This window comes from Stegostoma tigrinum, chromosome 5 (genome assembly GCF_030684315.1).
Source record: "Stegostoma tigrinum isolate sSteTig4 chromosome 5, sSteTig4.hap1, whole genome shotgun sequence".
In the NCBI taxonomy this organism is placed as follows: Eukaryota; Metazoa; Chordata; class Chondrichthyes; order Orectolobiformes; family Stegostomatidae; genus Stegostoma; species Stegostoma tigrinum.
The window spans coordinates 12156810-12170646 of NC_081358.1; the positions used below are offsets into that span (position 1 = coordinate 12156810).

The 13837-nt window shown below is 44.0% G+C and overlaps 1 protein-coding gene across 3 annotated transcripts in view; it reads left to right on the top strand.

The window, feature by feature from the left end:
- Positions 1-3072: 3072 nt before the first annotated feature.
- The window catches only part of taf2 (TAF2 RNA polymerase II, TATA box binding protein (TBP)-associated factor), a 97727-nt gene continuing 86962 nt past the window's right edge, over positions 3073-13837 (top strand). For 2 of the 3 annotated variants that reach the window (XR_009445727.1, XM_048528913.2), the window contains exons 1-4: positions 5887-5985; positions 6341-6385; positions 6474-6634; positions 8955-9073. Coding sequence is in view for 2 of the 3 variants with exons in the window: in XM_048528913.2 (XP_048384870.1) it covers positions 5902-5985; positions 6341-6385; positions 6474-6634; positions 8955-9073 (409 nt within the window). In the remaining variant the exon portion in view is untranslated. Of the gene's footprint in view, positions 3576-5886; positions 5986-6330; positions 6386-6473; positions 6635-8954; positions 9074-13837 lie in introns of those variants that run through there. The other variant, XM_048528915.2, reaches the window with a different exon arrangement.

The following is a 13837-nucleotide window of genomic DNA, read 5'->3' on the forward strand; positions in this document are numbered from 1 at the left end:
TGGTGAAGTGGATGAACTGTTCAAGCTCCTCTGGGGAGCAAGAGGCGGCGCCGATACAGTCATCAATGTACCGGAGGAAGAGGTGCAGTTAACATTAACCGCCTCAACCTCTCCACCCCTCTCACCCACTCCAACCTCTCGCCCGCAGAACGGGCAGCCCTCCGCTCCAACCCCCACCTCACCATCAAACCCGCAGACAAGGGTGGCGCAGTGGTTGTATGGCGCACTGATCTCTACATCGCCGAGGCCAGACGCCAACTCTCTGACACCACCTCCTACCGCCCCCTTGATCATGACCCCACACCCGAGCACCAAACCATCATCTCCAACACCATTCATGACCTCATCACCTCAGGGGACCTCCCACCCACAGCCTCCAACCTCATTGTTCCCCAACCCCGCACGGCCCGTTTCTATCTCCTTCCCAAAATCCACAAACCTGCCTGCCCTGGTCGACCCATCGTCTCAGCCTGCTCCTGCCCCACCGAACTCATCTCCACCTATCTGGACTCCATTTTCTCCCCTTTGGTCCAGGAACTCCCCACCTACGTCCGTGACACCACCCACGCCCTCCACCTCCTCCAGGACTTCCAATTCCCTGGCCCCCAACACTTCATCTTCACCATGGACGTCCAGTCCCTATACACCTGCATTCCGCATGCAGATGGCCTCAAGGCCCTCCGCTTCTTCCTGTCCCGCAGGCCCGACCAGTCCCCCTCCACCGACACCCTCATCCGCCTAGCTGAACTCGTCCTCACCCTCAACAACTTCTCTTTTGACACCTCCCACTTCCTACAGACTAAGGGGGTGGCCATGGGCACCCGCATGGGCCCCAGCTATGCCTGCCTCTTTGTAGGTTACGTGGAACAGTCCCTCTTCCGCACCTACACAGGCCCCAAACCCCACCTCTTCCTCGGTACATTGATGACTGTATCGGCGCCGCCTCTTGCTCCCCAGAGGAGCTTGAACAGTTCATCCACTTCACCAACACCTTCCACCCCAACCTTCAGTTCACCTGGGCCATCTCCAGCACATCCCTCACCTTCCTGGACCTCTCAGTCTCCATCTCAGGCAACCAGCTTGTAACTGATGTCCATTTCAAGCCCACCGACTCCCACAGCTACCTAGAATACACCTCCTCCCACCCACCCTCCTGCAAAAATTCCATCCCCTATTCCCAATTCCTCCGCCTCCGCCGCATCTGCTCCCACGATAAGACATTCCACTCCCGCACATCCCAGATGTCCAAGTTCTTCAAGGACCGCAACTTTCCCCCCACAGTGATCGAGAACGCCCTTGACCGCGTCTCCCGTATTTCCCGCAACACATCCCTCACACCCCGCCCCCCCACAACCGCCCAAAGAGGATCCCCCTCGTTCTCACACACCACCCTACCAACCTCCGGATACAACGCATCATCCTCCGACACTTCCGCCATTTACAATCTAACCCCACCACCCAAGACATTTTTCCATCCCCACCCGTGTCTGCTTTCCGGAGAGACCACTCTCTCCGTGACTCCCTTGTTCGCTCCACACTGCCCTCCAACCCCACCACACCCGGCACCTTCCCCTGCAACCGCAGGAAATGCTACACTTGCCCCCACACCTCCTCCCTCACCCCTATCCCAGGCCCCAAGATGACATACCACATTAAGCAGAGGTTCACCTGCACATCTGCCAATGTGGTATACTGCATCCACTGTACCCGGTGTGGCTTCCTCTACATTGGGGAAACCAAGCGGAGGCTTGGAGACCGCTTTGCAGAACACCTCCGCTCAGTTCGCAACAAACAACTGCACCTCCCAGTCGCAAACCATTTCCACTCCCCCTCCCATTCTCTAGATGACATGTCCGTCATGGGCCTCCTGCAGTGCCACAATGATGCCACCCGAAGGTTGCAGGAACAGCAACTCATATTCCGCCTGGGAACCCTGCAGCCTAATGGTATCAATGTGGACTTCACCAGTTTCAAAATCTCCCCTTCCCCTACTGCATCCCTAAACCAGCCCAGTTCGTCCCCTCCCCCCACTGCAACACACAACCAGCCCAGCTCATCCCCCCCCCACCCAATGCATCCCAAAACCAGTCCAACCTGTCCCTGCCTCCCTAACCGGTTCTTCCTCTCAACCATCCCTTCTTCCCACCTCAAGCCACACCTCCATCTACCTACTAACCTCATCCCACCTCCTTGACCTGTCCGTCTTCCCTGGACTGACCTATCCCCTCCCTACCTCCCCACCTATACTCTCTCCACCTATCTTCTTTAGTCTCCATCTTCGGTCCGCCTCCCCCTCTCTCCCTATTTATTCCAGTTCCCTCTCCCCATCCCCCTTTTCTGATGAAGGATCTAGGCCCGAAACGTCAGCTTTTGTGCTCCTGAGATGCTGCTTGGCCTGCTGTGTTCATCCAGCCTCACATTTTATTATCTATTAAATAACATGACAGGTTTCTGTTTTTCTATCGACCCCTATCAAGGAGGACAACGTAGATGTAAGAATTGGTGGGGTGGTTTTCTCTTCACAGATGTTGCCAGGCTTACTGAGTTTCTCCAACAATTTGTTTTTAAGAATGAGTAAATATAACATGTTGTGCAGGGAGCCTGCCAATTACCTTCTATGGTTGGGCATTTCCTTAGAAGATACATCAGAGAATCTCCCCACTTTAACCAAGCCTGCTCAGCTCAACAGACCCCATTCCCACGTCCAGCAGGATAACCCTCAAAAAGAAACTTGCATGAAATCCAGTTCATATGGGACTCAGGATGTTAACTGTGCTTCTCTACCCACAGAGGCTACCTGACCCTCTGAGTTTCTCCAGCACCTTTCAGTTTTATTTCAAACATCCTGTGTCTTAGCCTCGAGGAATCGCCTTCTCACTGTAAAAGGAGACCATTCGGCCCATCCTGCCCGTGCCGGCTGATTGAAGCCCAAAGCCCAGCCTCCCATTGGACCGACTCTCCGCTCAGCTTTGGTGATCCGTGACAACCCATCCAATCACCGAACTCGCCCTGTAACCCGTAGCAACGGCCGCACGCTCTCCTGACGTGCGCGCGCAGCTTCGCTCCCCATCTCCAGGCACGCGTGCTATTTCTTCGTTTGGTTTTCGCGGAGTGAGCGGGCCGGCGTAGGGAAATCTGTATCGTTCAAATAAAAAAAAGTGGCGTTTTGTTTTTTTTTTCCCCTGCATGGCGGGGAAGCGCGGTGTTGGAAACTTCCCTTTGTAATTTCGGCAAAAGGGAAAACAACGGAAGTTTTGGTAGACTTTTGAATTCGGGCGGGGGAGGTCAAAGGTCGGCATCAAGATGGCCGCCCTGGCGGACGGCGGTTTGAGACGGCGCGAGGGGGTTGCGGAGGGGCGGTGACGACAGAGAGCGAGAGCGGGCCCAGGCGCAAGCTCGAACAACCGCCGCCTCCCACCTGGCCCCAACCTCTCCCCCCCCGCGACTCGGAGCAATGGCGGCGACGCCGAGCTTTGCCTCGTTTAACCCAGAGTGAGAGCGATGAGCGCGGCCTAGCTAGACATGAACAGGAAGAAGGGAGACAAGGGGTTCGAGAGCCCGAGGCCCTATAAATTATAAGTATCTTCCGTCTCTTCTCGCTCGCTGTATTAGTGCGTTTTTCTCTTACCTCAGCGTGACTTTATCTCTTCCAACATCACCCCGCCCCCAACCTCTGGCTCCCTCATAATCTCCATTTCTCACTAACACTTTTGCCGAAGTTGGCGTTCGACATTAAGGCTGCAAGAAGCGTCTTAAGTCACCCGCAGGCGCAAGTCATTCACTTGGAACTGAAGATGTGGGCTCTTGGACAGAAAAGAGGTTGGGGATGTAACTGAGCAAAGGCATAATCTTGCCCCTTAGACCATTGCCCAGGGAGGTCTTGGAGGAATTTGAGTGATAACTGCAGTTGGCCATTATACACATAGCGCCTTCAATTTAACAACGCGTCCCAAAGCGTTTTATTTTTAATAAAAATGACACGAGCTACTAAGAACGTAATGCTGTTTTTTTTAAAAGAGTGCCATGAAAGAAAGCAGAGAAAGAGACTTAGAGCTTTGAGTGAGTTCAACTTTACAAGATGCTGCAAGTTATGAAGCTTTCGTTTTGTTTGGAGATATTTAAAGCAAGGATAGGGCGAGAACTGGTTGTGTAGAGGTGGAAGTCATTAATGAGCGTGGATCTTGATTCAGGTATTTATGATGTAATACTTTGTGCTGTGAAATTCTAGAAAAGCTCAAGTTTTTGAAGGACTGGTGAGGTGACTTGCTTAAAATTGATACCTCAGGTAGTGAGATGTTATGGATATTCATCTGTGCTGGTGGAGAAATTAAAATTTTTTTTTAAAAAATGGGCATTATAGTTGTGTACCTTTAGATTCAACCTGAGTGAAAAACTAGGCTATATTCATATTTAATAGTTGTTGCTTGGGCCAGAATGTTGCAGCGGAACATTGATAGGTTGAGTGACAGAACTTTGGCAGACGGACTTTTAATGCAGAGGATTGAGACTTTGGGCTTAATAAAGAAGATCAGGGTATTTTCTGGATCCCAAGAAGCTAGGATCTGAAGAAGCAGGGAAAATTCCACGAGGAATGATGGGAGATGGTTTTCGAGTAGAATATAAATGTTGGCATGCATTCGTTGAACTGTGACTTGCTTCTGTTATGTATTCTGAGTGATGTTGATGCCATGTATAGAAATCAAAGAAGCTCATGGTGAGATGTGAGAAGTGTAAACAGATAAAGTAGAATAGTAACCTTTATCTGAAGGAGTTACATGTAAGTGGGTGAAAGCTCACGTTCAGTTACGTCTGAAGTACTATGCAAGTTAATGTATAGTATATTAAAATTGTTTATATTGCTTCAAAATCAGAAGAACGGACATGTTTTTTTGAGGTGTGTAGGAAGCAATCTCAATTAGATCTGAATCCTTCAAGGGAGGTGTTCTGACCACAAGGGCAGTGAAAAATTTTGAGGTTGTAACGAGTAGAATGGATGAGCGCAAACCAGTAGATGTGCTGTATTTGGATTTCAAGAAGGCTTTTGATAACATCCCCCATAAGATTATTGTGGGAAAAGTTAAAACAGATGGGTTTGGGGATAATATAGTGAATTGAAAATTGATTGACAGACCAGAGCAGAAAGTGGGAATAAATGGGTTTTTTTTTCCTTGGTGACAGGAGGTAAGTAGTGATGTACTGCTGTAATAGATCCCAGCTATTCACAACAATTGTGAGGGCGATGCAAGGAGGCTTCTTGACACTTATAGAGATATTGAATGAGTAGATAAATATATGACAGATACAGTACATCATAGCTATTACTGATATGTTGGTAAATGTGGATGTGGCCTTGTAAATCATTCAATAGAAGTAAAGAGGCAGGGACAGCAATCATTTAAGAAGGCAGATGGTATGTCGGCCTTGCAAGAGTATTTGAGTTTAGAAGTAAGGTGCCTCACTGCAGTTAGTTGTATGGTCCTTGATGAGATCGTTCCTGGAATATTGTATGCAGTTTTGGTCTCCCTACATAAGAAATGATATACTTGCCATTGTGGGAGTGCAGCAAAGGTTCACTTGGTTGATACTGGGATCGCAGAAAGTGGCGAATTAGGAGGGATTGTTTTGACTGGAGTTGTATTCACTATATTTTTGAAGAATGAGAGGGGATGTAATTGAAACATATAAAAATTCTAATAGGGCAAGACTAGATGCTTGCTAGGCCCTTTAGTACTGAGATGAGGAAACATTCATCATTCAGAAGATGGTCACCCTGTGAAATTTACTACCATAGAATGCCGTGAGGTCAGAGTATGTTTAGGAAAGTAATTGGTAATGTTTTAGACAGTAAAGAAGAGAAAGCAGGAACGTGGCATTGAGATAAAGGATCATCCATGATCTTGAATGGCAGAGCAAGGACAAAGGGCCGAATGGCCTACTCCTGGCTTCTATATTTCTAAGTGGATATCTGCTTACACTGTAATCAAGGTATGTCCAATCACACAATGGCCAAATCTCTGTAAAACATTACATTGAGATTTAGGTCAGAGTTTGAACTAAAGGAACGAGGGTGTATTCTGTGTTGCTTTATAGATGCTCATAATCAACGTGTTCAGATATTTTATGTCATGCCTTTGGACCAGGTGAGGCTTGAACTTGAGCTTTTGGGCCTTGAGGTATGGACACTCCGTTGCATCACAAGGCATTAGTGCTGCTATTATAACCCCCACTCTGTAAATCTAACTGTTTGAACTGTGCCAAATAATTAATTTATTTAGTTGTCTGAGCACTCATTACACTGAACTGTGATTTACTTTTGATTTGTCTTTATACAACTCACCAGGTGGTCTGCATAAATAATATAAATTTCCAGAGGAAGTCTGTTATAGTAAGTACTCACAATATATTTTTCACGCTTTTAACAAAAGATGATTTCAGATATGCTAAACAAGAATTTTGTATAATCATGTTTGCAGGGATTTGTGGAGTTGACCATATTTCCATCGCTTGCTAACCTCAATAGAATAAAACTGAACAGCAAGCAGTGCCGGATTTACAGAGTAAGAGTAAATGATTTGGAAGCTGCATTTATTTACAATGATCCAACTTTAGAAGTCTGCCACCATGAATCAAAGCAGTAAGTATGGCACCAGCAATCGTTTAAGTGCTGAAACTGCATGATGGAATGAAAGGATATATCTGAAAGAAAAGGGAGAAATCTCAAGATTTTAGTCAAAAGTGATTCGCTGTTCATCAGATTTAGACCACAGAGTTTTTACACCTTTGAATGTTAACAATGTTGAATTTGCTGTTTTCTTTTAAGAATACCCCAAAAATATTAAGTGCTGTAATTTCAAAACAGCATTAAGATGTAGCATTTTAACATACCAATTCACCGGGTGCATATTAAATATAAAATGCATTATTATTTTGTTTCTCAGTACTGATTTGTACTGGAATATTGTTGCTCAGAGCTGGCAGCTCAAGTGGCTTCCTTCTTGTGAGTCAAGATAGTAATTTCTTGGCGGGCTGTTTTGTTTCAGATGTCAGGCCATTGTAGCCAACCAATATGCTGTTGTCACAGAGGTTATGGATGTATACTTCCAGCAAGGACCTGCCTAATTATGTTAAAAGTAGAACAACTGTAAAATAACAGGGTACTATGGTGAAGTACTGCTGATTAGATTGAGATCAAACAGCTAAGCTTTCTTGGATGTGAAATAGCTTTAGTTTACTTTATAATATGATCTTGACCTTAATATGGTACCATACCATCAGATCCATCTCAGGTGGCAAAGTAACTTCTGTGAATGGGAGCAGGAATTTACTAAGGGACTTTGACAGCCTAAGGGGACAGGCATAATTATGGTATGTCAGAATATATGGAAGTTTGGATTTGATAAAATAATTCAGATATTTACTAGGTGCAATGCAGGGGCCAGGATACTGACGTACACAAGTTAGTGAAAGTTAGTATTTATGTACAGAAAGGCGCACACACAGTATTCACTTTTATATTTTGGGTTTTGGAATTCAAAAGTGATGCAAGATTCTACAGATCTGCAGAGTCTTGTACAGATTCCATCTAAAGTATTGGGTTAAGACTTGGGCACTAAACATGAGGCTATATATTGGGTTTCAGAATGGGTGCTTGTGGATTCAGCAGAACTATATTAGCCCTAAAGAATTAATTATAACTGATTTCAATGGACATGGCTTGCTTAGATTAAAACAAATTATTTTCACCAGTGAAGGAATTTAGAACAAGGGGATGTGACCATAAAATTTGCATGAGGTTATTTAGAAGTTAAGTCTGCTTATGCATTTTCTCTCTGATGGAAATCCAGAAACTGTTTCCTCCAGGGACAGTTTCTCCATGCAGCACTGACTACCAGATAAACTAAAAGTTGGGGAGTAAGATTAATACTAGGTAAGTTAGAGTTATTGGAACATAGAGTTGGCGTACAGATCTACCATAAGCTAACAAAATATTGGCACATGTTTGATGGGCAAAAAACACATTGGTTTATCCTCTTGAAAGAAATAAGTTAGATAGAAAAAGTGACCTGATAAAATGATTTGTGGTAAAGCTATCAATGAGTGTAATGTTTTTTTCTATCACTTGTGTTTTTCTTGTAGTGTGAATAGATAAGAAAAAAAACTTGCATTTATGCATTTTTTCATAACCATTCAATATTTCAAAGTGCTCTACTGCCAATGAAATATTTTTGAAAGTACTGTTACAGATACAGCAGCCAATATGTACTTGATGAAGTCCTGCAAATAGCAATGGGATAATTTTAAGATAATCATTTTTGTGATGTTGAGTGGGGGATCAATATTGATTCGGACACAAGGGGTGACGCCCTTGCTCTTTTACAACAGAATGCAATGGGACATTTTACATCTATCAAAATAGCCGCAGATGGACTTTGGGTTAATGTCTTGTCTGAAAGATGCCACCGCAGAGAGTGTACTGCTTCCTTAATACAGTACTTGAATGTTATTCTTGATTTTTGTACTCAAAATAATTGGAATGGGGCTTGAACCTGGAATCTGTGACTCGGAAGCAGCAATGTTGTAACTACTGGATTCGCCAACTTTAGGTACATTTAAGTCGTCATTGGATAAGCATATGGACGTACATGGAATAGTGTAGGTTAGATGGGCTTGAGATCGATATGATAGGTTGGCACAACATCGAGGGCCGAAGGGCCTGTGCTGTAATGTTCTATGTTCTATGTTAAACAGCACTGACTCTTAAAAATACAAGTTGTGCCCTTTGCTTCCCAAAATCAGCAAAACATGATTAATAATGAGATTAATTAGTAATTGCTGTGAATAAAATTGATGCTCCATCATTTGATCATAAGATAGGAGCAGAAGTAAACAATTTAGCCGATTGGGACTGTTAAAATATGGAATACATCAATTTTCTTTCTTCCCTTGGATTTTAGGCGGAATCTTAATTATTTTTCCAATGCCTACGCGGCAGCAGTCAGCGCAGTTGACCCAGACACAGGAAATGGAGAGCTGTGCATCAAAGTCCCATCTGAACTATGGAAACATGTTGATGGTAATTATAAACGCACACTGCAGAGCATAAGTGTTCAGGATACAGTCACCTAATGTTTCAGGCAATCAGTTAGAACGTCTGAGATTGCCGCACGAGGATTTGAATTCAAAATTATGAAATTGATTTTAGTGAAACGAACAACTTATGGACTAGTAAACAAGTTGTAGAGCCATGCAGCACGGAAATAGACCCTTTGGCCCAACTTGTCTGTGTCAACCAGGCCTACCGATCTGACGTAGTCCCATTTGCTGGTGTTTCGCCCATATCCTCCTAAACCATTCCTATTCATACACTCGTCCAGATGCCTCCACCACTTTCTCTGACAGCTCGTTCCATACATGCGCCACCCTCTGCCTGAAAAAGTTATCCCTAGGGCCTGTTTTAAATCTTTCCCCTCTCACCTTAAACCTGTGACCTCTAGGTTTGGATTCTACCACCCTAGTTAAAAGACACTGGCTATTCACCTTATCCACGTCCCTAATGATTTTATAAACCTCTATAAAGTCACCCTCGGCCTCCAGTGCCTTAGGGAAAAAGCCTCTGCCTATTCATCCCCTCCCTGTAGCTTAAACCTTCCAGTGCTGTCTACGTGCTTGTAAATCTTTTCTGAACACTTAAAAGTTTCACAGTAGAGGATTGGCAATAGCCTAGTGGTATTATTACTGAGCTATTAATCCAGAGACCCAGGTAATGTTCCGGGGACCCTGGTTCAAATCCTGCCACATTTGAATTCACTAAAAGTCTGGAATTAGTAATGGTCATGAATCGATTGTCGAGAAAAACCCATCCGGTTCCTTTCGGAAAGGAAATGTATCATCCTTACCTGGTCTGGCTTATATGTGAATTCAGACCCACAGTAATGTGGCTGACTCTGAACTGCTCTCTGGGCAGTTAGGAGTGGGCAATAAATGCTCCCTAGCTGGAGATACCCTCGTCCCATGAATGAATTAAAAAAACTCACGAAAGAAGGGCGACCAGAATTGAATGCAGTATTCTACTCTGAGTGGTAGGCGTGTGGAATGCATTGCTGGAGAGGGGAGAGGTTAGATAGACCTTAGGTTTAGGGTAAAAGTTTGGCCCAACATCATGGGCCGTAGGGCCTGTACTATGCTGTGCAGTTCTACATTCAGTTCTAAAAGTGGCCTCACCAATGTTTTATACAGCCGCAACATGACATCGTAATCCTATACTTAATGTTCTGACCAGTGAAGGGGAGCATGCCAAATTCTGCCTTCATCACCCTGTCTACCTGTGACTCTATTTTCAAGGAACTATGCACCTGAACCCCTCGGCCTCTTTGCACGGCAGCACCCTTCAGGGCCCTACCATTAACTATATAAATCCTGCTCTTGTTTGCCTTACAAAAATGCAGCACCTCTCATTCATCTAAATTAAACTGTCACTCCTCAGCCCGTTAGCACGATCAAGGTCCTGTTGTACTCTGAGTTAGCCTTCTTCACCGTTGACAACACCACTTATTTTGATGCCATCTGCAAGCTTACTAATCATGCCTTTTTACTCACATACAAATCATTTATATAACATGATGAAAAGCAGTGGACCCAGCACGTGCCCATGTTGCACTCTGCTGGTCACAGGTCTTCAGTCTGAAAAGTAACCTTTCACCACCACCCTCTGCCTTCAAGCCAGTTTGTACTATTAAAAATAAAACAACTTTTCTGAGAAGAGCCTCCCACTTCATCTAGTCTACCCTGTTCATGGCTGCAATCCAAACTGTACAGTTGACTCCTAATTCCTTCAGAGCAACTAGGGATGTTCACTGTACTTTGCCTTACCAGTATTGTCCAAGTATCAGGAAAAAGTACTTTTAAAATTAATCCAAGAGCAAAAGTGTTAATTTTTCTGTATGTATACGCATGAATCATTGGTGAAAATTGTTTGTGTAGTATTAATTCTGACATTTTAAAGTGACAGACTAGAAAATGTTTTTTTTGTTCCAGGTCTGGTCTTAATGCTCATTCATGTTATATGATTGTATGCCCCTCTTAATCTGTAAAGTGAGAAACTGCATTGCAATAATGCATATTTATGAAGAAAATAGCATGGTGTTAAGTGGGTGCATGTTGACTTAGCTATCTTAATCTTGTGTCCTAATTCTCATAGAAGCCATACAACATAGAAATAGGTTCTTCAGCTCATCATGCTGACCAACAGACACCAAACTATATTAATCTTATTTATGTGGTCTTTGTCCATCACCTATTATGTCCAATTTGAAGTGGATGGCCAGATGCTTCTTAAATGTTGCAAGAGTACCTTCCTCAACCACAAACCCGGGTTGCCCGCCCCATTATTTCTGCCATCCTCTGGGCAAAATTTTTTTTTCCCAATCTCCTCTAAACCACATAAGCTTACGCCCTCTGACTCCAGATACGTCTACTACGGGGAAAAGATCCTCACATTCTACCCTGTCTATCCCTCTCACAATTTGATATGTCTCCCCTCCTCTGCTCCAAGGGAAACAAACCCAGCCTCCCCAGTCTCTGTTCATAACTGAGACTTTCCACTGCTGGCAACATTCTGCTGAATCTCCAGTGCACAGTCTCCAGCACAATCACATCCTTCCGATACTGTAGCAACTAAAACTGCTCACAATATTCCATCTGTGACCTAACCAATGCTATAGAATGTCGCAAAGGACTTCCCTACTATTTTTCTTGTGTCCAGGTTAATTAAGGCAAGTCACCTTCACCATCCTGTCTGCCTGTGCTGGCATCTTCAGAGATATATGGACGTGTACACCAAAGCCCATTTGTTTCTCAGTACCCTTGCAGGACCTACCATGCAATGTGCAAATCCTCTTATTTGACCTCCCAAAATGCATCTGCAATCGCTTATCAGGCTTAAATTCCATTTGCTGTTGTGGTGCCCAGTTCATGAGCTAATCAATATCCAGCTGTAGCAAGACACCATCCTCCTCACTGCCAACAATACCACCAATGTTCATGTCACATCCAAGTGGTTAAAGTACGAAACAAACAGCAGTAATCCCTGTGGTGCACTGCTGGTCCAATCTCAAAAACAAGCTGCATCATCGCACTCTTCTCCTATGTGCAGTCCAGATTTGAATCCAGTTTGCCAACTCTGATCCCGCGGGGCCTTATCTTTTTAGACCGGTCTTATCTTTTTGGACCAGCTTTCCATGTGAGACCTTGTCAAAGGCCTCACTGAAGCCCGTATATATCACGTGAACAGTAGGACTGCCAAATTTCTAATGATGCTAATATACTACCTCCAACATCGTGGGCTCTTATTAAGTAGCCTAACGCAAATGTCCTCTGGAAATCCAAATATATTACATCAGTTGCTGCCCTTTTAAATATCTGTTTTATTGCTTCATCAAAGAATTCTAATACATTTACCAGGCATGCTTTCCATTTCATGAAGCCTTGCTGACCCTGCTTGATTGTATTACATTGTTAAAGATTGTGCTATTAGAACCTTTGTAATTCGCTCCAAAAATTGCCCAATACCTGACGTTAAGTTAACTGCCCTGAAGTTACCTTTGTTTTGTCCTTTACGTTTTGAATAAAGATGTTAATTAGCACATCCAATCCTGTAGCACCTTTCCAAGATGTAAATAATTAACAAAATATTCGGTGGGGGTGGACTGAAACTGGAGGAAAATGTTTCAACTGAGTTTTTTTGATCTGGACTACACTGCCTGAATATACATTAGAATAAAACTTGTTAGTGACCATGAAAGAGGCCATGGAATGGAGAATTTTGTAGTACTGTAATACAGGAGCAGGAGATTGGAGTTGAAAAGTATTCTCAATGGGTTGACACTAACATGTTTGGTAGAATGCCATCTGTCCATGCGGTATGATACTGTGTCAGCTTGGCTCAAATAGTGCAACCCACAGATTTGAGTGAAACACTTCTGGCTTTGATGGCACTCACAGGAATTGATTTCCTAATTGGCACATTATTGAAAGTAGCATTTGCCAGCTTTAAGAACATTTAAGTGGTCATTGGATAAACATATGGATGATAATGAAATACTGTAGGTTAGCTGGGCTTCAGTTTGGTTTCACAGGTTGGTGCGACATCGAGGGCTGAAGGGCCTGTACTGCGCTGTAATGTTCTGTGTTTCTGAAGATAAGTTAAACTCAGGGCTAAAATGCTTAAATTGGTTAATGTGAAAGAAAATGTGGTGCTGCTACCTTGGTTACTATGTATCCCACGAACAGCATTACTATGTTTAGATGACCGCATGATTTATCTAATTTGCGTGACCTTGTGTGCACGTTGATTGTTACATTGCCTGTATAACTTCATGGTTGAACTTCAAAAGTAATCGATTGGCTGTGAAAGCAAAGGATCAGTCAGAATGTTTGCAGTCACCTAACTGATCTTGCCAAATATAAAATAAAAACACAGCCAGCGTTCTTACATCTCGGCCGAAAAACATTTTACTTTGGATTTAGTCCACTTTTGCTTATTGGCAGTTGAAATGATCTTTCAGTAAAGGGGCTTAATTTCACTAAGAATAGATTAATACATATTGCTTCCATATATGATGGTCTGGAGTCACAGTGGTTCGCACTATAGCCTCACAGTGCATGAAACCCAGATACCTCTCTCACGGCACACGCACACTCCAAAGATCCCATGTGGTTGGCCATGTTCAAGTACCCCATAGTGAGTCAGACTTACAATGGTAAATGTGGGGCTATGGGGATAGGATGCTATTCAGTGGGATGGTACCATCCCAGTGGGCCAAAAGGCCTCTATCTGCAC